This window comes from Patagioenas fasciata, chromosome 6, assembly GCF_037038585.1.
Source record: "Patagioenas fasciata isolate bPatFas1 chromosome 6, bPatFas1.hap1, whole genome shotgun sequence".
Lineage (NCBI taxonomy): Eukaryota > Metazoa > Chordata > Aves > Columbiformes > Columbidae > Patagioenas > Patagioenas fasciata.
Window position 1 is genome coordinate 10,629,135 of NC_092525.1, and position 26,796 is coordinate 10,655,930.

Consider the following 26,796-nt stretch of genomic DNA (forward strand, 5'->3'; position numbering starts at 1 on the left):
CCGCAGTCGCTCCAGAAGATCATTATGATAACTTATTCCCCGAAATAAACAATAATAGCTCCCCCAAATGTGCGTGTGGATCAATGAAATGAGAGCGAGATGCATGCAGTTCCAAACAAAAGGCAAGTTATGTTTTAAAACCTGAGGAATAACACCCTTAATAAATGCTCCAAATCTTCCTTTTAGATTTTTGCACAAATTAGCCTAAGGGAGAGGGCATATTGAGAGGAATAAAGCGCACAGCTTAGACAGCTCAGACAGCTCATTTATCTTTTCTCATTACTTAATTCTGGTTGTACAAGGCCATAAAGCAGATTACTGATCTACCCTATGTGTGAAACCGCCTGCCCGGCGCTGAACGCTCGCTCAAAATAACGGGAGCAACTGGTCAAAATTCCCTTTCATTTTGCCAGACTGCAAAATGAAATGTTATTCTGTGAATAACAGAAATTTAAGTCGAAAGGTCACATTGTACAAAATGTGGGGAAATGCAGAAAAGTGTCATCTGAGAGACGTCCCGCAGCGCAGCTGTGACGCTATTGTTGGAAACTGCCCTCAAAATCACTGTCTTGACTTGCACCATGAATTCCTTCAAGACTGGGCATGCAGCGACCACAAGGAAACAGCCACAGCTGCTAAAAATGCCAACAGAATTACAAATAAACAAATCCAGTTGCATTCTCGCCCTTGTTGGCTCCTGCTAATATTAATCTATGATTAAGTCAGTTGTCATTTCCGCCATACACACACATCTACTCCTTAAAAGGTTGTTTCTAAAATAACTGACAGCTGCCAGCAAGGGTACCTGACCACCCATTTTATTTATAAAACCCTTTAAACATGTTGAATTTAAAACTGAATAATCAAGCCCAGCATCGTTTTGTGTGAGTTTGGGGACCCTTCTGGTTTATCCTATGTAAAAGTTATATAAAATACGCATCCCATGAAAACTCCTGGACCTGCTCACCAGCTCATGTCCATTCGGTGCATTGTTAATACTGTGAACTAAGATTACCACAAAAACCATATTGAAATACATGAGTTGAGCAACAATCTCCAACGCTGTGGTTGAACCAAGTAGAGGTACCCAGGCAGCTGAATGTGAATAACAGCAGCAGGAATCTCCCAACAGTCCCAAGGGTTCTGCTTGTTCTGGTTTCTCGGCAGCTCCCTGGTGTAACAGGTTTGGAAGCAAAAGGCACAGATGGGGTTCTGGTGGCTGGTTTTGAGAGGCTCTCCCCACGCCTGCAATAGCTTTCTCAACATTAGGCTACAGAATTTTACCTTTACAATTGTGTTTCTCAACTAATTTAGACAAAAAGAAAACCTCTGTCAGACCAGACTCACAATACAGCTTGGTAACCCCTGAAATAAGATCAAGTTTCCCAATAGCAGAGCTCTGGGAGAAGAGAGAAACTCTTCAGTTCCTCAAAAGGCCTCAACAAAGGGGGTGCCTCCCACCCTCCCCTAAAGCTGCAGCGTCCATTCCACAGAGATCACCTGAAAACACTCTCAGAAATTGAAAGCACAAGCAATCAATTCTAAAGATATTTAGTAATTAGCCCTAAAAGGAATTCCAAGCATATAAAGCTCCCCTTCCTTCATCGAGTTTATGACTGATAGCATCTGTAACCTCACGAGGCAGCCATTAAGTTCAGTGGTTAATTACATCTGCTCTGACTGGCCATTATTTACAGAAGCAGCAGATGTAACGTTTCATTGCTTAGGGAGCTGACACCAGGCGCTGCAGCTCACCCCTCCCAAATCACAGCTTCCCAATAGAAGCAGGGGAGGCAGGACACGCAAAGGCTGCTCCCATGATGTTTTGCAAAGGAATAGTTGGAAGTTATCATCCGCTTAATGAAGAAATCCACATGCTGAGCACCATGTGAAAATATGGAGCAAGCAGATTGGGGCAGTATTTACTCCTTTGTGAATAGACAACAGAATTTTAACTTCTCTTTTTGCCTTCAAAAGCGAATGGTCCCTGATCCCCATTGCGGCTGCCGGGCTCCAAACTGCAGTCAAACTGAAGCATAAATCCTTGACAGAAGTGGTGAAAGAAAGGGCTCTGTTGCTTCATTCCCACATTATAAATAGTTTTTACAGCAAAAGCAAATAGCCAGAGAAGTTTTACATGTGTATTATGTGTGTAGTAAGGCATTCGTCCCCTGGAAACATAAGCTGGTTACACACTTAGTGCGACTCCTTTCAGAGTTGTAAGAAAGTATTCAGACGACTTTTTTATAATTAGTTTTGAAAAACAACATTGTCACTGAAAAAGCAACATTAAACTCAAGCATGGTCTCTGTCACCTCCTCTGTCACGTCCTTTCTAAGAGGTGTTTTATCTGCCTAGGAATATTTAACCATAAAGACAAAAGAAAACAAAAAAGGCAATCAAATGGTCCTCTCAGTTTGGATGAGGTAGAGATGTTACAACCACCAACCTTACCCTCATTTTAAAATCATCACTTTTTACTACCTTAATTTCAAGGGAACAACGCTGCCTGTCACGTTCACATGTGGCAATGCTCTGAGGTGGAATATAACATGGGAAACTGCAAAGTGGTGCTAGGCCGGACCCAAGATTAATTTAAAGATCAAACTGGGTGCAGTGAAAGGTTTATACTGGTGAATGCAGGACAATCTCCAGGCGTAGAGGAGGCAGAATGTAGCTCAGAAAGCAGCATCTATTACTTACAAAATGAAAGACAGGGTTGGGAACCACAGGCACTCGCTGACCTCATCTCCAGCCTTGTCCTGCAGGTGTATCATAAATTGTGCAAATGTCAAGCGAACCGGGGTTTTTGGATCACTGAGATTTCTCATATGGAAAAGCATATGATACAGCTAAACATCTGTCACAGATTTATTTCTGAGCAACCTTACATTTAATACAGTTGCGTAATTCAGACTCACTCTGTGCCAAGAGATCTGTTTCAGAGTAAAGGTAAATTCACCCCCCATTAAAGTAGCAGTAAAACACAGGCGCTCACTCCCCAAGCAGAGACTGGAGAAACTGCAGACTGCGCCTAATGACTTTTAGTTCTGATGGGCGATTAGTGTGCTCCGTAATGGACTGACAGAAACAGCTGATTCTATTACAAGGGCCTGCTCTGGCTAGGATTTTCTTTCTGTTGCTTTTAAATTATAAATATGAAGTCTCTTGAAAAACATATGAAGACAAAACATATTAATCAATCTCAAACTTCTGTCTTCTACCATGCACTTCAACAAAGGGCAACAAGGATGCTGAAGGGAGTGGAGCATCTTCTGTGTGAGGAAAGGTTGAGGGAGCTGGGGCTCTGGAGCTGGAGGAGACTGAGGGGGGGCTCATTCATGGGGATCAATATGGAAAGGGGGAGTGTCAGTGAACCCAGTTTAATAAATATTTACAGATCACAAGGATTCATTACAATGTTAATGCTCAATGTTTTAACAAGTTCAAATGTTATCCTGGGATTAAGGTACCACAAAGCCTTTCTCTGCAGCAGAAAGGACAGCGGCTTGATACTTGGTCTCCAAACTCCAAAGAGAACTTTGTGATACGCTGTAGCATACTTGTAGTAACAAATATTTGTAGGTTTTGTGTTTCTATGAATTTTCAGATTGGAAATAAAACCTCTAGGGGAGAATCCTTCACTTAACTCACACGGAAGAGCCTGTTTGCTTGTTCACTATACTCTAAACTTAGTAATGCAGATGTTTTGTGATTACAAGTAAGTCTTTAGAGACTTTTTGTTCCTTCCTATTCCACCTTTTGTGCAACCAAAACCTCAATTAAGATGTCCTTTTCCCATCTATTGACATTTTCCTTCTTTTGTTTTGTCTTATTATACCCTAGAATTCCGTATGCTGAGCCTTACTGTATTACAATCTGTGTATGTTGTTGATACAGTCTTACCCATACAATTTGTCCTTGCATGCATAGCTAGAACTTCATTAACGCAAACAGGGGCACTTATGTGCTATAATTAGTAAAATCTAACAGAATGAAGATCTCTTCACAGCCAAAGGAGACACAACGGTTTCCCTAGCGAGCGATTCAAGGCACTCAGGATCTCACTTTTCTCCACTCACTACACACGTAACTGAAAGGTCAGGGTCAACAAATTCATGTTCCATTCCCTAAAATGATCATTTTGTTATACAAATGCCTGCTTATACTTAAGCTTTTTTGCATGGAGAAATGACGACTTTTGTGGATAAATATACCTACTCTAATTTAAAACAGCAATGACAATCACACCTCCTCCCCCAAAAATGAAACAGACCCCTCAATCCCTCAAACCCCTCATTTTACTTCATGTCACTGCATGAGGAAGCCTCACAGAACAACACACCGCCCATCCGAAACAGATGAGTCCTGTAGGAACTCCTTCTGGACCTTACATTTCTGCTAATGATGATGATTATGATGAATAACCAGCTTTTGCTGCTGTATTTAAAAACAAAACAAAACATGTTTGCTTTGTTGTTTTGCGGACTTATTGGGAAACTCTGTTACTCGCACTCCTGCAGCTCTGAACAGCCTCAGCATCCCATACACTCACATAGAAGGGTGGGTAATGTTTATGGGGTGTGAAACACCTTTTCTTACAGAAAAACAACAAACGTAGAAGATCAGAAGTGGGTTATTTTATAACAGCAAAATGTTAGATAGGAGACCTCATGGTTTTCCAGTAATTCCAGCATACACTACATTAGCAGACACCGTACAAGAGCAAACATGCAGATTTTCTCTAAATCTCTGGCAGCGTGAGAAATTCATTAGGTGAGTGGTCAACACACCACCAGGATCAATACACACACAGCTAACTACTCGTACACTCTCGTAAGGCCAAACTAGCACTGATTTCAAGAAGGACACTGGAGAAACGGAACAGTTCCCTGAAGAGAACGTACAGCTGGAGCCTGGAAAAAAGGCAAACAAGCTGTTAGGCAGCAACAAGAACAGGATAGAACATAATATGGAAATGATTGTAATTCCATTAGCTCAATCAGAAACACATCAGCAGCTATGATGCCACGTCTGGTTCTGGTCACGTCTTCACAAAGACAAATCCCAGACTCCCAGCCGAGACAGCCAGCTACTATTCTGAAACTTCATTACCCTATGTAACATATACTAGAGCCTAGAAAAAAAAAAGCCAAGCACCAACTTTAAGTAACAAGTTTTCAGAAGAGAGGAAATAACTTGTCCTTCGAGGCAGAAGAAGAGAGGTGGCTGCAAAGGCCTCCGGCGTGGCAGCCCAGGCTTTGGGCCGTGCCACCCAGAGCTCAGCACAGAGCAGCTCCACTTCATCCAAACAAAATGAATCTTCAAGTGCTGGCAGTGGTGATTCCAGCATAAGCTGCAACTCCTTGGCTGGAGCGAGGAGACTCGCTTGGAGTCACTGAGTAAAATCGGGAGAATTCCCATGGAAGGAAAGCCACTCAGAACAAAGGACAACGCTGGCACATGAGATGATGTGTACAGTATCACAGAATCACAGCACGTTAGGGATCGGAAGGGACCTGGAAAGCTCATCCAGTGCAATCCCCCCATGGAGCAGGAACACCCAGCTGAGGTTCCACAGGAAGGTGTCCAGGCGGGTTTGAATGTCTGCAGAGAAGGAGACTCCACAACCCCCCTGGGCAGCCTGGGCCAGGCTCTGACACCCTCACCAGGAAGAAGTTTCTTCTCAAATTCAAGTGGAACCTCTTGTGTTCCAGTTTGAACCCATTACCCCTTGTCCTACCATTGGTTGTCACCGAGAAGAGCCTGGCTCCATCCTCCTGACACTCCCCCTTTCCATATTGATCCCCATGAATGAGTCCCCCCTCAGTCTCCTCTTCTCCAGCTCCAGAGCCCCAGCTCCCTCAGCCTTTCCTCACACGGGAGATGCTCCACTCCCTTCAGCATCTTGGTGGCTGCGCTGGACTCTCTCCAGCAGTTCCCTGTCCTTCTGGAGCTGAGGGGCCACAACTGCACACAATATTCCAGGTGTGGTCTCCCCAGGGCAGAGCAGAGGGGCAGGAGAACCTCTCTGACCTACTGACCATTCCCTTCTAACCCGCCCCAGGTACCATTGGCTTCCTGGCCACAAGGGCCCAGTGCTGGCTCATGGTCACCCTGCTGTCCCCAGGACCCCCAAGTCCCTTTCCCCTACACTGCTTTCTAATAGGTTGTTCCCCAACTTATACTGGAACCTGGATATGAATGGATGCATGTCAATGTGGCAGAAACGGAAACTAAGAGTTTCTGATTTTCGGAAGACCATATTTCTGAAATGGCAGCAATACACATGGAGAAGTAGCCATATACTCTGTGCTCCTAAAGAGATACAACTGGACAGTGTACCTACATTATCCCATATATCCGTATATATACACGCACAATTTCTGTGAATAAACATTCTATTTTCTTGGGATGAACAGAAAGCTCATGAATTTTCATTTGTGCGTATGCAAACTTCAAAGAAATGAGAAGTGCAAGTTTTGTCCTAATGTCCTGATGCAGCACAGACTGCAGGATTATTTATAACACCTTCTTCTACGACCGGCTTCTTTCTTTGGAAAACAAAAGGCTTAAAAGCCACAGGTTTCTGGAATGCATTTTCTAGATGTGCAATTTATGGAGGCATTCAAAACCAGCCCGCAATATTCATAGCGGGCAAACTGTGAAAGCTTAGCACAAGAGGAATTTTCCTAATCTGCTTAACGCCAGGACTTTTTTTAGCGGCAACATGGCCGCTGCTCTGTGCCTGTGTTTCTCCGCACTAAGCTTGTTTGCTTTTTGTTTCCTGTTCAGTTTGATTCTCTGGGGGGGATTAATTGTTTTCTGCTTTTTCGCATTCATGGTCGGAACGCTTTATTATCTGATTTTACGGCTGCCACTGCCATTTTCCGTGGGGACACTTTTTTGTTTGGTTTGTGGTTCATCTTCGGTGAATCCTCTTTAGTTACAAAGAACCTTTTTGGCCTTTTCCTCCGCGCACTCTGCACTACGAGTTACTTTATGAGAGATGAGCTGCATGACCACCAGCCCCCGTTTCCAGCCAGTGAAGGCTCCAGAGGGATCTGTGCTGCTGGAATCCCACGTGAGCCAACGCGTGTCGTTTGGGATGGATGAAGCTAAATCACCTCGTCTTTTTGCAGGAGGATGCACCCAGGACTAGGAACCAAACCACTGAAGAAGATGTTGTGGATAAGGATTTTTTCCAGAAGAAAGAGCTACCAAGAATCCAAAGGTTTTCTCATTTGACTCCATTCCACCAGCAAGTAGCATGAGCGGTTATTTCAGGTTTTTGCATCTCTAAACGATAAGGCTTTCACTACTGAAAAACAAATTAGCACCTTTATGTTAATCAATGAAAATACTTAATTTTGACTTGGTTATTAAATTTCATATTACACGTATTTGTTATATGGATTTTGGAAATACACCAGTTGATTCATCTCCACCATTAACAGGGCAATAAAAGGAGAGTGACAGGTTTCTCCTGATCAGGTTCTGGAGATGAAGATGCAACTTTCTAAACTGAGCAAGGATTGTTTCAGATCTCCTACCACTGATGGCTGCTGGTGTTGTTCATGCATCAGTATCTTGTATTACTTGCAAAAATTAAAACTCTATGTACTTTGGAGAAAGTTCTGCTTTGTCCATCACCAGGGGACAAAGGGAGCCTATATAATATCTTGCCATTCTTTTAGTATTAGCTTGTTATTATGTCTTGTTCATCAGAAATCCCACATCCAAAAATCATTTTCTTGTAAAATTATGTACCTGGTTGGCAGTTTTCCCCACTTGTGTCCTCTGCAATGTTTTTCTCTGTTGAAAGTTCAAATTGCGTTTAGCAGGTGTTCCTACTCAATGCTTTGCTGTCAGTGGAGCTCTCATCTCTTTCCTGCAAGCAGGAGGCACCGTGGTAATCCCAGCGGCGTATTGTCCATCCTTACTAATTGCAATGAAGTTTCTCCCTTTGTTTTGAGCTTGTCCTCGAGGAATGGCATGAGAGCTCTTATTTCTCCGTTCGTTCTCAAACCGCCTGCAAACGCAGGCCAGGGTAAGAACAGGACACCGAGCTGCCACATCCGAGTTCAGTACCGGCCTTACTTACGTTATATTTATTATCTTTCTTAACACTGGCCTGCTCTGGTGAATTCATCTGCTGTTGAACGCTGACTTCTGCTTCCATTTGTTCTAAGGGGAGATTCCCATCAAAATTGCATCTATTTCTTTAACCTCCCAGACCAAAATAGCATAGCTGAACTTTTACCTGGATCAAAACCACATTATTCACTGATGTTTGGATTTACTGCACTAATACCGTACATTGTCCTCCTACGATAGTTCTGCTTTGTATATAGTCAATCCTGTGGTGTTAGTGTATGAACGATGGTAAATGTTCCATTTCTTTCTTGATACTCATATTTTTAGTTTAAAATTTTCCCGAGCTGATCTTGATGTTCTGATTTTATATTTCCACAAGACTACTCCTATAGCTATTACACGAGTTCTTTATGGAATTACGATTCACATTCTGATATCTCTTACACTGTTTAACATGTGTCAAAATAAATAGTAGAAAAATCCTTTTTAATGCAAAAGAATATCTGCATGGATATTGCACAAACCTTTATCAACCGAAATACTATTTGAAGATTTCCATCCCAAAGCAATTACCACTCCTGCAGAAGAAAGCAGCGGATGAAACAGAGGGCAAGAAAGATCAGTACTTAATCCATTATCACATCCCAGTAATGCTAATCTAGGTGTAAGATTAATTTGGACTTCAAACATATTAAAGCAGCAAAATAAGATTTGCTTCCAGAAACGTTCAAAATACAGTATATCCGTACGATCAGATTCAGCATTCACTGCGACCTTTCCTCCACGATATGCATTATAAACTCTTTCAGTTTATAATTTCTCTTGGAAGTCTGGTAAAAGATAATACAAATAGATGCTCTGTGGAAACATTTAAAGAGCCAAATATGGATTTTCATATGAGAAACGGAACTTAACCCTTCGCTAGATTTTCTTCTCTGAATAAAGCATTAAAAGGCAAGGAGCGTATTTCCAAAGCAATCCCTTCAGGGATAAACTGATGACATTATTTCAAAGGAGCGTTTTGCTTGTTTCCACATATGATTTTTCTATTCTTTTTAATTCTATAGTTTTCCCTAAGAACTCAACAGCTGCTTGACATCTGGATGGGTGGATGGTCCTTTTGTTCCTAGCAGGCCTTGGTTTAACATTTCAACATTCATTATTCTCGTATTATTAATGCCTCATTTTTTCATTAAAACTGATTTCCCCTGAATTTGGTTTAAAATTTTAACCTTTAAAAACCACTATCATGTTCCGATTCTACAAGTGTTTGTCTCTACCCCATTGCTCTCTCAGTTGTATTTTACAGTCCTGAGTTACCTCTCTTGTCCACGTGTTCCACGTACAAGTCTTTAAGATGCTCCTGGTCTGGAAAATCTTTACCACATTCAGGGAATTAAGCAAAGTCCTTTGCTACAACTTAAAACACATTTACCGACATTTTTATACTCTGCATAATTTTTCATGTACTGTTTTCTATGTGTTTTTTCAGCTACTATGTAGCACGGCACATTTTAGGAATACAAATCCCAAACGGAAGATTTGGAAGGGAGAACAAAATAAGTATTTAACAGTAAAGTGACTGTTATTTCAAACTGACCAAAAGAGATATCTCCTTCAATACATTTGTTTGCACGGTTGGAAGACTGAAGAGAGCAGAAACTAGATTGGTAAGAGTAGCAAGATATGTAAAAGCATTGCTGAAACTGTTCCAAAATCTTATGCGTAAAACCACTTTCTAACCCTAACACCAACTCTCAATCACTGTCTGTTACACTAATATTCTAAGTTTGCTTTCTTAAAACTGACACTCATCCAAGCCCACAAGTGGATGCGGGACATGGTTGACATTTAGGAAAGAATCCCCATTCATTTCAAGAGTTATAGGTTTTTCCCCTGTATTTATATCGCACAATACGGTACCTAACCCTGCCTCTTGCATAAGAATTAAATAGGAATTTCACTTTTTTGAGAGTTCCAATAGAACTGGCTCAGCACCTCAGCACCTGCAGCTTTCACACCCATTTGGGTCACTCATCCTGCCTCATCCTAACAACTCGTTTCACTCAAGACAACTGCAAATTGATGCCGCTCTTGGCTTCACGAACACAAACTGTTCATTTCTTATTTTTATAAAATAAAAAATAAAAAAGCCGAATCGAGCAACTCCGTAAAAACCCTCAAAGACGCAAAGTCCCAGCCCACATACAAAGGGAGCCTGTTTTTATTTTTTACAGCTAAATATCTTGCTGTATTTATTTTAATTTTAGGAGAGCAGGGGGTATTGAAATACCAAAAGGAATTATTTTAATGCTTTCTCAATCTGCCTCCTAGGAGTTCAGAAGCACTAATTCTTCACCAAGAATACTGGGGGAGAAAATGAGTTGCATAGCCGGAGAAAGAAATGCTACCGTTCCATTTAAAACACCGCTTTCCTTCTCAAGTGGTCCGGTTCCATTCGCACAACGCACCCTGCTGCGTTAATTTAGCAGCCCTCTCATCAGACTTCCTGACAGAAAAGTAGAGAATATTGAAATGTTGTTAATTCCCCCAAGTTTGCAGCAAACAGAACACACAAGGGTCTGAAGGCTCCTCTCTGGTCCCACCACGCACGGTTCTGCGATGCTGTTCTGATTCACCCGCCCTCCATAACAACCGGGACCTGCACTTTTTGGGCCCATACTTGATGCTCCAAAAGGATACAGTTCCCTTGTGGTTCAACCCTATTGCAATGATTGGGTAAATTATGCATATGGAAGCATTGTGTATGGTTAACGCAAAGGTCGTGGTTGTGTTTGTGATGGGGTTATAAGTAAAGCTCACCAAAGTCCACCCAGATTGGTTTTCCCTCTCCAATTCAGTGGCGCTGTCCCAAACAATTTTCCGGATTTTCGTAGGGAAAGCGCCTTCTTCACTTTCTCTTATGACTGAGGTGGCTCCTGATTGCATCCACAGTTGTGCCTGAATACAGCTGAGAGCTAAAGAAAGGTTACTTTGGACTACACCAAGTGTGTCTATTCGCAATTCGTGGTCTTTCACATTTACCTTTTCAGATTTTGGTAACACTTTCGGTAACAGCCATTGGTTTGTTCCCAAAGCCAACAAGACCACAAGGGCATCTGCAATTTTGCCAAATTACTAGTTGTAGCAACCAATCCATTCATTAATATCTCTGAATCAATACCACTTCGAACTCCCAATCCTGTCCCCACCACACCACTTAGGTCTCTCTGTGTTCTATGAGGAATTCATTGCGGCTTGAAGATCGACAACAAAGGGAGGTAAAGCCCTATTGCCCGAAGGCCTTAATTTGCCTACAATGAGGAACTGTTTTAAGTTCAAAGATTAAAAAATAAGGAGTTGTTTTTTTGAATATTCACTTTCACCTGATATCAGTGTCTAGAGCATCAAGATAACAAAGACAGAGTTTGAGAACCCAAGACACCGCTACTAGAATGTTTCGTTTCAAATATCAGTGTGTATATATCAAGGCTACTTAAAATTCATTTTACTTCAGGAAGAATCTCGGTCACCTGAGGATTAAGGAATGAATGAATTAAAGCCATACAACAACTTCTTAAACAATAAGAAAACACATTTGTTTCTGGTTGAAAGGTGAAGATGGTCAAACTGGTTTTTAGCATTATATTGTCCTTCCAAAAAGCACAAGTAAGGAATGGGAATTATATCAAGTAATTCACCTAGTAAAGAATAAGAGAAAAGCAGAAATGCACATGCCATGCAGTAACCAGACCAACCTCTGAAATCATTGCTATTTTACCTCAAATGTTATGTTGTTAGATTTACTTTTTTTTTTTAAACAGGGAAAAAAAAAAATTATCTTGTGGTCCACAATCTCTAGAATCACAAAATCCCAGAATGGACTGGGTTGGAAAAGACCTCAGAGATCATCCAGTCCAACCCTTGGTCCAACTCCAGCCCATTGACCAGATCATGGCACTGAGTGCCATGGCCAATCTCAGTTTAAAAACCTCCAGGGCCGGTGAGCCCAGCACCTCCCTGGGCAGCCATTCCAATGCTGACCACTCTCTCTGCACAGAATTGCTTTCTAACCTCCAGCCTCAATTTCCCCTGGCAGAGCTGAAGCCCATGCCCCCTTGTCCTATTGCTGGCTGCCTGGGAGAAGAGCCCAATCCCCCCTGGCTAGAACTGCCCTTCAGGTCGTTCTAGAGAGTGCTGAGCTCAGCTCTAAGCCTCCTCTTCTCCAGACTGAACAAGCCCAGCTCCCTCAGCCTCTCCCCATCGGTCTTGTGCTCAAGTCCCTTCCCCAGTCTTGTTGCTCTTCTCTGGACCCGCTCCAGCACTTCAATCTCTTTCCTGACCTGAGGGGCCCAAAACTGAACACAATACTCCAGGTGTGGCCTCCCCAATGCGGAGCACAGGGGAATGATCACTGCCCTTGTCCTGCTGACCATGCTTATTTTTGATACAGGACAGGATCCCATTGGCCTTCTTGGCCACCTGGGCACACTGTTGGCTCCTGTTGAGCTTCCTGTCCATGAGTCCCCCCAGGTCCCTTTCAGCCTGACTGCTCTCCAGCCACTCTGTGCCAGCCTGGAGCGCTGCAGGGGGTTTTGTGGCCAAAGTGCAGGACCTGCCACTTGGCCTTGTTGAACTTCAGTCCATTGGATGGGATTACTATTAGTAATAGTAATTGAGCGTAGAAAAAAAAGATGAAGTTACATGTGCAAGTAATACAAGGAAAGTTCTACCCAAACCCCTCTCATTCCACTCAATCTCCACCTTCAATTTTATGCAAGTTACGCGGGGGCTAGATTTCAATAAAATGTTCTTCTGTAAAAAGTGTGAGTGAAGCACATGGAAAATGGGCAATTCCCAGCCACAGCATATGAAGCACCTCTCAGCTCCTCATTTAGATACACAACTGGATGTTTTTCCCTAGCAGCAATCGTCTCCCCATCTCTATCAAAAGGCAGGAATTCTCCTACGGTGCCTTTTCCAGGTAACTCGTTTCACCGAGATTGCTGCAATCCACACAACCAGGCCACGTACAAGCTATTTCTCTTGATTCATGGTAAATCAATATTATGTTTCCAGCACCACACAACTAAATTACACCTATTGCATCTGCTGCTGAAAGCTATATGTAAGGACATAGTTTTTCTTTAGTATTTCATTTTTATCAGTCCCAATGGTACTACACCATGTTCTCTGTTAGATTATGCCTTAACAAAAATGATTTTACTACATCACTCCATCATCTGTCTGAACGTAATCAAGCACAACATTGCTTTCTGAAAGTCTACAGGAGTCTCAGGTCCCTGAGGGGTTTTCTACATGGGAGCCACTTTGCAAGAATAATATCTGTTCAGCATTGTCAAACAACCAACATTTACAAGCAGGCAGTCGCCAGCACACATTAAAACTATCCCAAAAATCTTTAATATTTGCCCGTTTCAATACAAGTTTTGGGTGTTATTTCATAAAGAAACGTTTTGAGACACAAGTGGAATAGAAGTGTTGGGTTTAAGTTTGGCCCGCAGAGTTTTAAGGTTGGGCCTGGCCAAACAGTCAAAGCTAAGAACATGAACTGCACGACATTCACATTTGAGAAAGGAAGAGAAGATGAAAGCTAGAAAAACAAATAATAAATGACTGGAATCCATTAGGGAGAATAAACTGTCAGTCCACAGCCTTTGTAACCCTCATATCAATCTGAGGTGTAAAACCACTCAAGTTGAAGTCACCTCCAATCTTTTTCTTGCTCCCTCCCCAATCTATTCTTCTGCCCCTTACATTGATCCTCACTGGTTAAGTTTTTTAAGGCCCTAATCCCCTCCCAACAGGAATCCAACAATTAGCCCTGCAGGGCGATCTCTCTTCTAGTGGGCGCACATTCTTCCACCTCGGTCAAATCATTCTCTACAATTACAAAAAACAAAGTTAAACTACACATGTTTTTCTTACAAAGGAGATCATCACATATACCCCAAGACAAAAAGCAGCACAATACAGGAGACACTTTGTAACAGCCTGAGGGCTGCAGATTGGCTGGGAAGGACATGAGCACAGATTTGGTTTGTTCTGTTTCAAACCAGCGTCATTCCCAGCAGGTTCCAGCCACAAACGGAGCAGGAGGGACCTTTGCACAGGCTGCACTGAGCTACCCCAATGCAATAATATCATTGCAATTTTTTTGGCTGCCAATACAGGTGACATTTATTAGCCTATGCTGATATAAAACAAGCAATAAATGTCAAACGCAATTAACTTTTTCATATTTTGATGAAAGCAATTTCAAAGTAATTATATCAGGGTGCAGTTGTTTAAGCTATGCCATACATTAGGCGATAGTTACATTCATCCTCATTCCAAACATGATCTTGTCACACTAATATCCAAGAGCATTTTGGAAAGAGAAATCTTGGGCTACAAAAGCATCTATTGTGCTGAAACAATTTGACTTAAAAGGAGCATCGCTGTTGGCAAAATGAGTCACTTATGGATTTGACCCAAGACAGGTAAAGACAAAGTTGGACCCCTTTCCATGCACAGAATTACGTGTTTGTATTCCAAGTGCTGCTAATTTCAAAGCCCTGGTTTTAATGATACATATTTCATTTCCAAAGGGAAACAGTACAAAACCATAAATGCAATTAAAGAAAATCATCTAAAGGACAGCAATGACTACAGCAGGATATCTTCTGCATAGGAAGTAGAAGAATTCGACTCTTTATTCACGAAAAGCCTGCAGTAAAACACTTCACAACGGGGCAGAATGCAGAGAAAAACGGACCCTCTTACCTTCAGACATATCAATAAAATTGATACAGAAGAATAATGAAGGGCAGAGAGGCTGAATGTTAGAATAGAGACCATCAAAATCTGGAACAACTTAATTCTTTTTACAGGATATCATTCTTGATCCTTAAAGAGAAACTTCGAAGTTTAATCATAGAGAAGCATTTATGTAAAATGTCATCTATTATGTATTTATGCTCTAGCATACAATAATTCAATTCTAACTGAAATAAGCTAATATAGAATAAGACTAACAAATTCAGATTAACCTACCTGTCTTTTTTTACGCTCTGAATCACAAAATTCAAAAAGTGATTTGTAGTAAAATGTACAGAGATTATTCCAAAGCTCCAAGTTTAAGGAACTCTGCGCTGCATTATTTACAGTGTAATAACAGGTTTTCACAAGGTCTGAGTCAAGTGAAAACGCACATCCCTAAAGCACATCTGGTGACATTAAACCTCGTCTAACAAGTCATTTTCATACCACTTCAAATTTCTGTAAGAAATAAAGGCTGCCGAAGCATATTCACGGATTTGAAAATTCAGGGAGCTAAGGGGATACCTGAACTGTCTTGGATACTAAGAGAAAATCAATTGCATTTGCACACTGCTCTGCTGTGAAAAAGACTCTCACGTAGCTACTGAATAAAGTAATCCAGATACCCCAATCTCACTGTAGTGCTAAGTATGCCTATCAAAATATTCTAGGGTATGTAACTCTTCAAAATAAACCCCATTTGAAGATGTAGTATTGTACAACACAAAACCACCACAGGTTTTGTACAGACACACTTCGGGGTTTACAAATGACTCCTCTTTTTTAAGAACAGCTTGTAGGAATTCAAGAACAAGCAGCCTTGAACAGCCCATCCTGTCTCGATCTCAAACGGTAAAATCCCGTATCTTCTACAAGTCCCATAAAGACCAACGGCTTGGGGAAAGTCATTTACTACACAGCAAAAGAGGAACAACTGCTAAATCATATGGGAAATACAATACATATTTACAGCTGACTTTAAATGTCTTGACATTTTAGAGAACCTTTTCTGGGTGTTATTACAATACTGCAATTCATCATGTACTTTTATCACTTATTTGACTAGTAGCCAGAATTTACAAATATTCAGAATGCAAAGATACTTCACATTTATCCCTAGAAAATGCGAGGACTACCTGCCCCCAATCAATACCAATAGCTTTTCAAAGTTCGATTTTCACTTAGCATCTTTTAATTAGTTTTTCTTTCACAAAACCCAGCACCTTTCCAACGTATCAGAGACTCTGAAGAGGCAACCGCCACCAGCAGAACGGACGGGAGAATAAAGCACTCTGACCAATTTCAACTCGCAAGCTGATGACACAAGCCGAGAAGCAAAATACACGCTGGCTCACTGCAGGGTGTTTCTTCTCATTAAAGAGGTAAGTGGGTCTGTGCAAGCGGAGAAGACCATTAAAGATAAGCAGATTAAACACGAGGCTTGCAGCACGGTTACATTGCTAGGTAGGAGAAGTGGGGTTTCTTTTAAGATTTGGGATTTCCAGCATTAAGCAAGTACAAAATGAAGCGACAGCAACAGGAGTGAAGCGCCCCGAGCGGCTCATGGCGAGGAAGAGAAACAAAAGCCACTCTCTACACAGCAAACCCTGCGAGGACCAGCAGCACCGAGCACTCATCCTGCCCTCCCGGCAACCAGGGAGACTGCCCAGCAGACACTTTCCAGCCAGTGAAATGTATGGAAAACACCTTCGTGTTTCTATCTCTGGGAGGAAGCCCTTTGTCCAGCATCCACTTGGACCCGGCTGCACGCTCTGCTCTTCCAGGCAGTCACGTGCTAACAAACCCGCCCTTTCTGAGGCAGCACAATTCATTACTGGTATTTTTATGTCTTCTTACAGGCTGAAAATAAAAAGTTTAGTTCAGCTACACAAGCATACACAAAGTCCTTCCTGAGAAACTGAAAGCACTTATTTAAGCACAACTATAGCAAATTATCAGACCAATTTAACAATACCCCGAAGACAGTGGCTAAATGTTATCTTTTCTGCCTGAGCAAATCATTTAACCTTTTATCCTTGTCCATATTTCAAGGAGTTTTTATTGTGACAAGCTTTCACGTTTTTCCCTTGGTTTATCTTTCTAATGCCTTCCAAGTGGATGCAGAAGCAGATGCTCCTCACTCAGGTCCATCTCCTGCTCCATTGCTAAGTGCAACACAAACACCAACCCCAAAAAACCCAACCAGTGTGAAAACTCATGTGCCAGGCAGGTACCAGCAATGCTCCTTACCTCTCTGAGCACGAATCCTCAGTCCTACCATAAGATGTAGCATAAACACCATAACAATCCATCTTCTTGTGTTATAACATATGGCATCCCAGCACAAGACTATAACAGATTCGCATCATAAGACTTCACGATTTGTTTCCATAGACTGAGGTCAGTGCAAAAAAGCTGCTTATGATCTGATCTGGTTAATCTGCAGTGAGTGCTCCCCATCCTCCTCCTCACTCCGGCCCGTCAGACACCCACAGGTTCACACAGCAGCAGGTTCACTCGGCCTTGGCTGCTGCGGGTCCCTCTCTGCCAGCTCCACATTGTCACAGAAGCTGAAGGACCAGGACCATCTTTTGGACGTCTTCTCCAGACCAAATTCTAATTAATTTCAGGTGCTGAAAATCTAACTGAGAAAATAGGAACTAAGTCTGAATATGAAATGCTGTTTCTTTTGGAAGTCAGCCTAAAAATATGACCTTTTAAAACTAACGTTTTTATAAGAAAAACTGCATGCAATTTCTTGTATCCTGAGGTAAGTCTACAGCTTCAGTACCTGTATAAATCATCTCTGTTTATCTTCTTCAGATGTCGGTGTATCTGGTGTTGCCTCCAGCACAGCCCTGAGCTGTGGATTGGGGTCTGTTCCATGGGAGACCACTTTTTGCTTTTGGAGTTTTGAACTCTTCAAGTAACTATAATGCCAAGTAACTACAGAAAACCACCCTAAATTATTCCAGGTTTCAAATGGGAAACTTAACACCCAAGATTCTAATGTTAACCTTCAAGAACTCAAAGAAATATCAACTTGTTTTCTAAACCTAATTCCAATTCTCTTTTTTCTCTCTAAAGAACACTGAAGCTTCAGCTTTCAAATCAGAGCTGTCAGCTTTGCTGTGATAGAAACCTAACACTGGCATTCTGCTGTTGTCCTAAGAACAGATTGAAGCCATTACTCCATGTATATACATGAGAACACTACTGGTAGGCACCACAGGTACCACTGTTGAGCTGAAGATCAATATTATCCAATTTATACCATTTATTATTCAAAGATTTTTAGAAGAATGCTATTTAAAACAACCCCCTCAAAGATTATGAGGAAAGATGCTCAAACTTCATCTCAATTTGTGAGGGGTTTTTCCCTTTTGTTTCTTTTACACACATCATAGGTATAAACACATCAAAATGATATAGATCTGTAGGATGGGAAAGAAACCAATGCCCTTGAAAACCTAAATGTTTTCTTTTGTTTCAGCATACTTTCCATTGTCTCCCACCAAGTCTCAAGCATGACAAATATTATACAGCCCAGGCCAAACCCCAAACCCATCAAACAGTGGCCCTGGCCAGACCAAGTCCTGCCTGTGGGACACTGAAATGAGGATCTGTGGGAGCAAAGGGAGGCAAAAGGGGGGTGCAGAGCAGCTCAAAGTTATCAGATGATTTGCACAGCACAAGAAAACATGTAAGTCAAGAAAAACGCACTACAAGGATCAAAGATGTAAAGGTGAGAGTAATCAGTGTGATTTTCAAAAGGCACTCCAAGTCAAATTTCTTCTAAAGGCTGTAAAAGGCAAGTTACATTTCCCCTGGGAGTGGGTGCTGGTGTTTCCCATTGCAGGATGCGCTGCACCACGCAGCTCCAAAAGCTCCAGTCCCATAGACTCAGGAGATGTGACGATCTTCACATGCATGCATGCATGCATTTGCATGCTAAATTTAAAGTTAACCTTTAAATTCAAATTGATGTATTAACCTCCTGGTTAATATGTATTTCAAAAGTTTTGAAAAAGCAGAGCAACGCAAACCAAAACCAAACTTTTAGTCCCGTTCATAGTCTCCCTGATCATAAACAGCTGCTTTTCTTTTATAGAACACATTTCTGCTTTTAACTTTTTATAAAAATATTGTAAAAAGCAACATTCTTGCTAACTGCACGTTTTATTAGATTTGTAACCAGCTCTGCAACCAGCAAAAAATGCCTTCAGTAATTATGTAAGATACTCTTAAGGAAACAAAACTCAAGAGCACATCAATTTTCAAGGTCTCTGAATTATGTTCAAAGACATCGCAGAGAAGGTTTAAACCCTGCAGAAAACTGAGTGGCACAGTCGGCCTTCCCTTGTTACACATATTGAAGCTTAAAACAGAATGAGTGTGTGTAACCACTAATTCCCTGATCCCCTCTCCCCATAAAACAAAAAAGAGCTCAGTCCTTGGAGTAAAATAAATAAGCTCAAGAACAAGTCCACCAAATATTCTGAGATTATGTTCTCCATGCCCTGGTTTTTCCTCTCAGGAGGAAAATCTAAGATTTATCTTCAGAATGGAGAAATCATTCTACTGGTTTTGATATTTTATATATATATATATATATATATATTAGCCAAAGGTGCTGTGTAGTAGCACTAAGCTATAAAAACACATCCAAGCACGGTGATGCAGTTCGTGGTTCACATCGGCATTGAAACCAGCACTAAAAGGGTTCAAAGTCAATTAAGCAGTTGAACTCAGCACACATTGCGGCAGAAGGAAAACGTGGATGCAGAGAACGGTGGTGGCGATAACGCCCAAGCACATGTGAGCGCTGCTGAAGTACCACAAATGCAGAATAGAAGCTCCATTATGAATATCTGAACTGCGGAATATCGCATTTGCCATTACTTTCCTCACTTGCACTTACTCATAAGTATTTTCGGGATAGAAACACTAATTTCTCGGCTGTGCGAGAAGAATAAAGGCAAATTTCTAGTACAAGTTGATGTTCAAAATACAAGCGCATCTTCACCAGGACTCACTGGGTACCACTACTTTTCATCTGTACCCCCGCCAACAGATGATACATGTGGAGAGGCAACAACAACATCTCTAGACAGCCTGATAACATTTGTAGCTAACAGCATGTTGTATTTTACACCATGACAAATAACCTAAGCGAACACGGATCTCTGCCCAGTACAGCAGCAGCAGCTGCACCACCTGCATTAGCACTTGTCCCTAGGCGGTGACTTGTGTCAATAGTCCAAGTTCATTAGCTAAAATGAAAGTTGAGAAATTAAAAGAATATTCCATTATTGGAAGCATTTTCTCAGCCTTCTGTCAATACTACTGCACAGATACATCGGACTGGGAGCACGTCGTGTGTGTATATGTGTGTATATTAACACATATGCACACAGAAAATCTGATTTGTCCCTCCCAGATCACAGAATCCCAGAATGTCAGGGATTGGAAGGGACCTGGAAAGCTCATCCAGTGCAATCCCCCCATGGAGCAGGAACACCCAGCTGAGGTTCCACAGGAAGGTGTCCAGGCGGGTTTGAATGTCTGCAGAGAAGGAGACTCCACAACCTCCCTGGGCAGCCTGGGCCAGGCTCTGCCACCCTCACCACGAACAAGTTTCTTCTCAAATTCAAGTGGAACCTCTTGTATTCCAGTTTGAACCCACTGCCCCTTGTCCTACCATTGGTTGTCACCGAGAAGAGCCTGGCTCCATCCTCCTGACACTGCCCCTTTCCATATTGATCCCCATGCATGAGTCCCCCCTCAGCCTCCTCTTCTCCAGCTCCAGAGCCCCAGCTCCCTCAGCCTTTCCTCACACGGGAGATGCTCCACTCCCTTCAGCATCTTGGTGGCTGCGCTGGACTCTCTCCAGCAGTTCCCTGTCCTTCTGGAACTGAGGGGCCACAACTGGACACAATATTCCAGGGGTGGTCTCCCCAGGGCAGAGCAGAGGGGCAGGAGAACCTCTCTGACCTACTTACCACCCCCTTCTAATCCACCCCAGGATGCCATTTGCCTTCATCATCTTCATTTCCACATCAAACAGGATACAAAAAAACAGACTAAAGAAGTGAAAAAGGTGATATAGATGGGTCATGTGCCAATATATTGACTTTGTATGCAGGAACAATTCCTGTTCCTTTAGGTCACCTGCTAACACCACCACACAGCTGCTGCTGCAGGGATCACAGAATGAGACAGAAAGTATCACAGTAGTAATAGCAGGTATATTTCAAGAAGCACAATGAAAATATACATTAAAGAACAGGAAGAGCTGCTGGTGGTGAATTATTATTTAACAGGGGGAAAAAAATAATAAGTTTTGAAAAGTAAGCGAGAGATGAGCACAAAAAACCTGAAGGTCACGCAAGGCCCTTGAACTGAGGCCTGTTGGAAAAGAAAGGAACAGACCAACAGTACTTTTCAAATAGGTAGAGAAAGCAAAGCGAAGCTTCTGAAAGGCTAGAGAGAAATAATTTCATCTAGGAACAGATTAAAGATTTATGTTGATATGGACAGAGAGTGGGGAGACTGAAAAAGCACTTGGAAATTCAGGTTACATTTGCTTTTGTTATTCAGCAGGAATAGCACCCAAGGAGGTACGTTGGTCATCGTTATACTGAGAACTCGGTTACGGGAAGCAATAGGGGGAAAGGCAGAACAGAAAGAAGACTGAGACGTCACCAAAAATATAAAGGATTCTGCTGTTTACCATCTAAGATGCCAAATGAACAGGAAGATACGAAAACAAAAGAGACAAAACCCCTAAAACATGGCAGTCTCAGCAAAGCCACATCAGTACAAATCAAAATCAAATGTGTTAAAAAAAACACCCAAACCAGAGGTTATCAAGATAAAATGGGAACACTGGTCACCAAGAGAAAATAAACTAAGATAATCAATTTGTTCATCTCAATCAATTTGTCAGTATGACATGAAATAGTACTAATAGGTTGTGGAAAGTGTTCTTCTATACCAAAATATAAAGGGAACAATATTTTCACAGTGTAAGTACCGCAACAGCTGCCAAGAAAGGCTGCAAAATCTCCATCTCCAGAAATACCCAAAACCAGCCTGGGCAAGACCTCCAGTAACCCGACCTAACTGTGGAATTAGCGCTGCTGTGAGCGCAGCCTCAGGTTTAGGACCTTGTTTATGCTGATGTTCATTTCCAAAGTGATCAACCAGTTGGAACTAGGAAAGTAATCTTTTTCATCAGTCCAAAATATTATTACCCAGCTTCCCCAAAACTCATTAAAACATGTTGCCTCGGCAGCATCAACGCAAACCAACAGCTTTTTAATGTTTCCTGATTGTTAAACTGCAGGTTTGCTATAAAACGGTCACTTTTCTGAGCCTCAATTGCTTCCAAAATGTCTACTCCAAGATGAAAAAGAAACAACAGAACAATCCAACATTAACTAACTTCCTATTGGACTTCAGCATCTGCCTTCCTGATGTCTCTTTGGTGTGTTTCTTTAGTTCCCGAAGCATTTTTGATGTAGATATTAATTATAGCTATACATATATATATGCATGTGTATTTATACATACCTATCCTAGTGTGTATAGACCCACCACCACATATAGACAGAAAATAATCCAGAGTGCTAAAATTATCAAATTCCACCACAGCAGACAGTTAAATTAGGGCAATTCATTCCCCTCCCCTGGCAGCCGTTTGGGCTCCTCCATCCTCCCTTCCTTCTCCTGCCCAAAGCACCATCATGGAAACCGCTCCACACGCACCCAGACCCCACAGCCCACATCCATTCGAGGTTCAGGAAGGCCCTAAACAACCAGCATACAGGGCTTGAGAAACGTCATCTGTGGTCAGAAACTCTTTTCTTGGTTATGAAGTTCCAACTGGTTAAATACACTGAAAGCAAATATCAGTTGATCCCAAAACAAATGTGCTTATTGCTATACGCTCATACAAAAATTAAATATGGCTAATTTTATGATGAGTAAATGCACTACCATAACAGTCTCACCATGTTATAAACTATTTCAGTGATATTAATAAGCTGGCACAAAGGAAAAAAGCCACAAAATATAAAGAGGTGAGATACAGAATGTGCACCAGTAATTCTGTAATTGCCTTAGAGCATCAGTAAGGTATGAATGGCAGTATGGTAAAAGGTACATTGATTTTCCTCAAAGGAAGTGAAATTAACTGTGTCTGTCCCATTGTTTGGCTGACAAGGTTCAGGGTCTAGGAACATCTATTTATGTCAGCAGATATGCAATAGACTATTTCACATTAAAATGGCAAAAAAAGGAATATGGTGCTTTCAAGCAAAAATCTATCCCATGTCATATGCCATTGACACTAACACATTACTATGTTTCTCATACTATTGCAATTGAATAAACTTCCACAGCACCACTACAAAATACAACTTCACTAGTATGTCAGGATCAAAACAAACTGTAAGGTTATTTATTTAAACTGAATGACAGCTGTTGGACAAGAAACAGAAATATTCTTTGCATTGTGGAACTGCATTCTGGTTTTGCATTACTGGGCATTTGAAGTAGGAAAGAAGCGTAGCCCTAAAAAAGTGAAATATCCACTGTGCTTTGACATTTAATTTCTTAATAATGCTCAACTAAAATGGCCACTCTACGGCAAGGTCATTTTTATTAAAGTTTCAAAAATAAGCCTCATTAGTTCAGCCTTCACTTCTCTCCATAAGAATATTCACGAGACTATTGGATATAAACCAAGATACTAACAAACTGTATTTTATTACTTCATACAAAATCCTACTTTTCATTCATAAAATATACACTGGGTGAAAAGAGAAAATCTCCAATTCTAGCATCACGGTTATACACGGAGTTAACCTGATTTACTCCCAAGGGTTGTCATCATATTTACAAGACTGCCAACATTGCAAATAGGAGGAAAAACCCGCAGCCTGAAGCTGCACTTACCTGCAGCCCCCTCCTGCGAAGAATACTCGAATCATCCATAATTTGGCTGTGCTGCTCGCAAATTCCTGCTAAAGCTCGCTTGCTTCTGGCCGGCTTTGCTCCCTAACTGTTAAAGAAGTCCATTATTTTCAAACTTTTCTCCCGCTGCCACCCCCCGTGTCCATTGCTATAAATAGGACGCGTTTCCCTCGCCTGTCGCGCAGCCCCGGGCTCCGGCTCGGTGCGGAATTTCGCCGCCTCTTTGGCGGTAGATTTAGCCGCTCACATTGGACAAAATCCGCTCCGCTTTGCTGGATGTGTTCAGGGTTGGATGTCTCACTCCCCTCGTATACACAACTGGCGAGAAATAGATAACAATCCACGGCTCCACGGAAGGCCAAAGAGTGGGATTTTATTCAGATCCCACACACGCATATTTTTGCTTTATTTCAATGTGAGCTGTTGCAAGGGATCAGGAAACTACAACAGCTGCCTTCATTTACTGTTTCTAATAAGCTCACAAAATCCAGGTCACATTTCCTTTAGAAAACACACAGTCACACTTAACTAAAAACAAAACAATCCATTCTGTGGATGCACAGGATACTGAAAAACACCGAAAAACCTCGCTATGAAAAAATACATAATTGATTTTTCCAAATTTTGAAAAATTCCTGTACAAAGCAGCGAATGTCGGATTGCTGGGATCCGGTGGCACGTCCTTTTGTTCCTGCTGTCCCCCAGGTCCGCTGCTGTGGCACCGCACACCCTGCACACCGTGCAGCTCACTGCTGAGATCTTGCGGCTCTTACGTGCCGGGGAGTCTGGAACACATGTTGCAAGTTGGAGCATTTAAGAATTCATTCATCTATTCATCGCTGACAGAGCCGGCTTAAGAAGCCCTTCCCTCCTCGTCATCCATGGCAAAAAGGGAGGAAATAAAGGGAAAAAAAAGGAAAAGCACAGTTTGACTGAGGCTTTTTCAGCCCGTCCTGCGGTTTCTGTTTGCCAGCTGCCTTCACACACACAACTCCAGCAAGGTCAGAAAAGGCTTTGCCCCTTTATGTGCAGTATCCCAATCACGTTTTAAAATGAGCTGTTAGCCTGGGTTGTAAAAATAAACCACCGTAATGCTTCTAGCTATATGAAACACTGTGAAAATAAATATCTAGATATGCTCATTCCAGTATTATTTAAATTACTGAGCACATCGAGGAGCCTTTGTCCTACACATGCCCTTTCTATATTAGAAAGGAAAACAATAAAATAGCAAAAATCATGAACAACCTACTGCCACAACAACCTTCCATTTTTCCAGCAGAAAGCTAAAGCAACAGATTTCATCTCTAGGAAGAGCCTATTTATAACTTCCGAATATAAACGCTGGATTTAAACAGCACCTTCAGCCTCTGGAGGGTTTCACAAGACAGATACAAGAAATTAAGAGCTGTGTTTATGAGGGGATTTCAGGCAGACATCCTGAAGTGAGCAAACGCAGCAACAACGAGAGCCCGGCCCGTGGGCTGCCGACCACAGCGCGACCGAGTGTCCCTGTCCCCACACTTATGACTGCTGCAAACCAACAAAAGTCGCGATACAGGCACGCAGGTTGATGGCGCTTAAAGGAATATATATACATAGATATATTTACGTGGAAATCTTTAGCTGATCTTCACGCTAAGTGCCCAAGTCACATGAGCTAAACACATCACTGTAAAGTCAGCTGAAAGCAGATACAACTCAATCCCATTCAGCAGGCTTGTTCTGATCCTCCGTGGAGCGAGTGTGGTCTTTTATTGTGAGTAGCTAATAAATCCTCATCGTGCCGCTACCTCCTTCCATCTGCCGTTTTACACAACTGAATGGCGAATGAGGTCTGCGAGTCTTTGTGAGCTCCCCAGCAGGGCCGAGGCTGAGCAGGCAGCTCATTTGCATGGGGTATATACTGTACCGTGTAAAAAGCGGTGTGCTACTGAAAACAACTCCATCAGGCACTGGATTTTAAAGGAACAGCATCTTCTTTCTCAAAGAGAACTGGCAAACGGGGAGCCCTGCACTGAACTCTGCATAGGAACTTCGGGATGTGTCACCAGGGACAACAGCAATCCAAAAATAGGGATAAAGCTCTGTTTAGAAGCAGACTGAAGCACAAGATGAGCATATTTATTCGCTCTGATCATATTTATGATGGATTTCAGTATTATTTCCTGCATGTTGCCATCAACTTTGCTTCCTCAGAAAAATATTCCAAAGACTGTAACTTCACTTATCAGACATTAGCGTCAAACAAATTAGATTTTTACTTAAAAAATCCCATAGAAGCAAAATATTTTGGAATGCATACTCAGATACATTACATGCATTTTATTTTAGTCTATAATACAGCATAGGAATATTTCTATTAAGACCATGCACTAACTGGATCATTGATCTTACCTGTTCTGACTAAGGCCATCAGTATTAAACAACATAAACTGTGAGACGAATAAAGGAATCTTAACAATTACCATCTTAACAAATACCAGCAGTATCATTCACGTTGTGTTTTCCTCAGGAATCAGCCACTAAATGAAAAGGTTTAAGGCTGATAGCAGTAGTATATAACCCCACTTATTTCTTTAACATAACTGAAAACATTCTTATTAGCACATATGCCTAATCCTCCCTGGATTCTTTACCTTAATATTCAGACATCTCCAGTTCTCAAAATGTCTTCACAAGTGACTTAGAATTGATTGAGGCTGGCACAGGATGCAAAATACCATCAGAATCATCTGTTCTCCTCCAAATTTCAGGCTTTCTTGGGGAGGATGCTACTGAATTGGCTGCCTGCCACATTTCCCTGGTTTCTGGGGTGGAGAAGCCAATCAGGGCTGCTGCAAAAGAGCAGGATGGTTCTTCCTCTACCTTCCCTCTGCTCTTCCCTTCCTCAGAGCA

General features: G+C 41.8%; 2 protein-coding genes across 9 annotated transcripts in view; one reads left to right on the forward strand and one right to left on the reverse strand.

Annotated features, from left to right (window-relative positions):
* PRDX1 (peroxiredoxin 1) overlaps positions 1–26,796 on the forward strand; it is a 341,280-nt gene that overhangs the window by 144,568 nt on the left and 169,916 nt on the right. The window lies entirely within an intron of this gene.
* The window catches only part of MAST2 (microtubule associated serine/threonine kinase 2), a 183,384-nt gene that overhangs the window by 113,272 nt on the left and 43,316 nt on the right, over positions 1–26,796 (reverse strand). The window contains exons 1-2 of one of the 8 annotated variants that reach the window (XM_071809904.1): positions 25,511–25,729; positions 23,881–23,986 (exon numbers count right to left, since the gene is read on the reverse strand). The exons of 5 other annotated variants lie outside the window; for them this stretch is intronic. In XM_071809904.1, coding sequence (XP_071666005.1) covers positions 23,881–23,919 — 39 coding nt within the window. In that variant the 5' untranslated portion in view covers positions 23,920–23,986; positions 25,511–25,729. Of the gene's footprint in view, positions 1–23,880; positions 25,173–25,510; positions 25,730–26,796 lie in introns of those variants that run through there. 2 more of the 8 variants (XM_071809903.1, XM_065842496.2) reach the window with 2 other exon arrangements.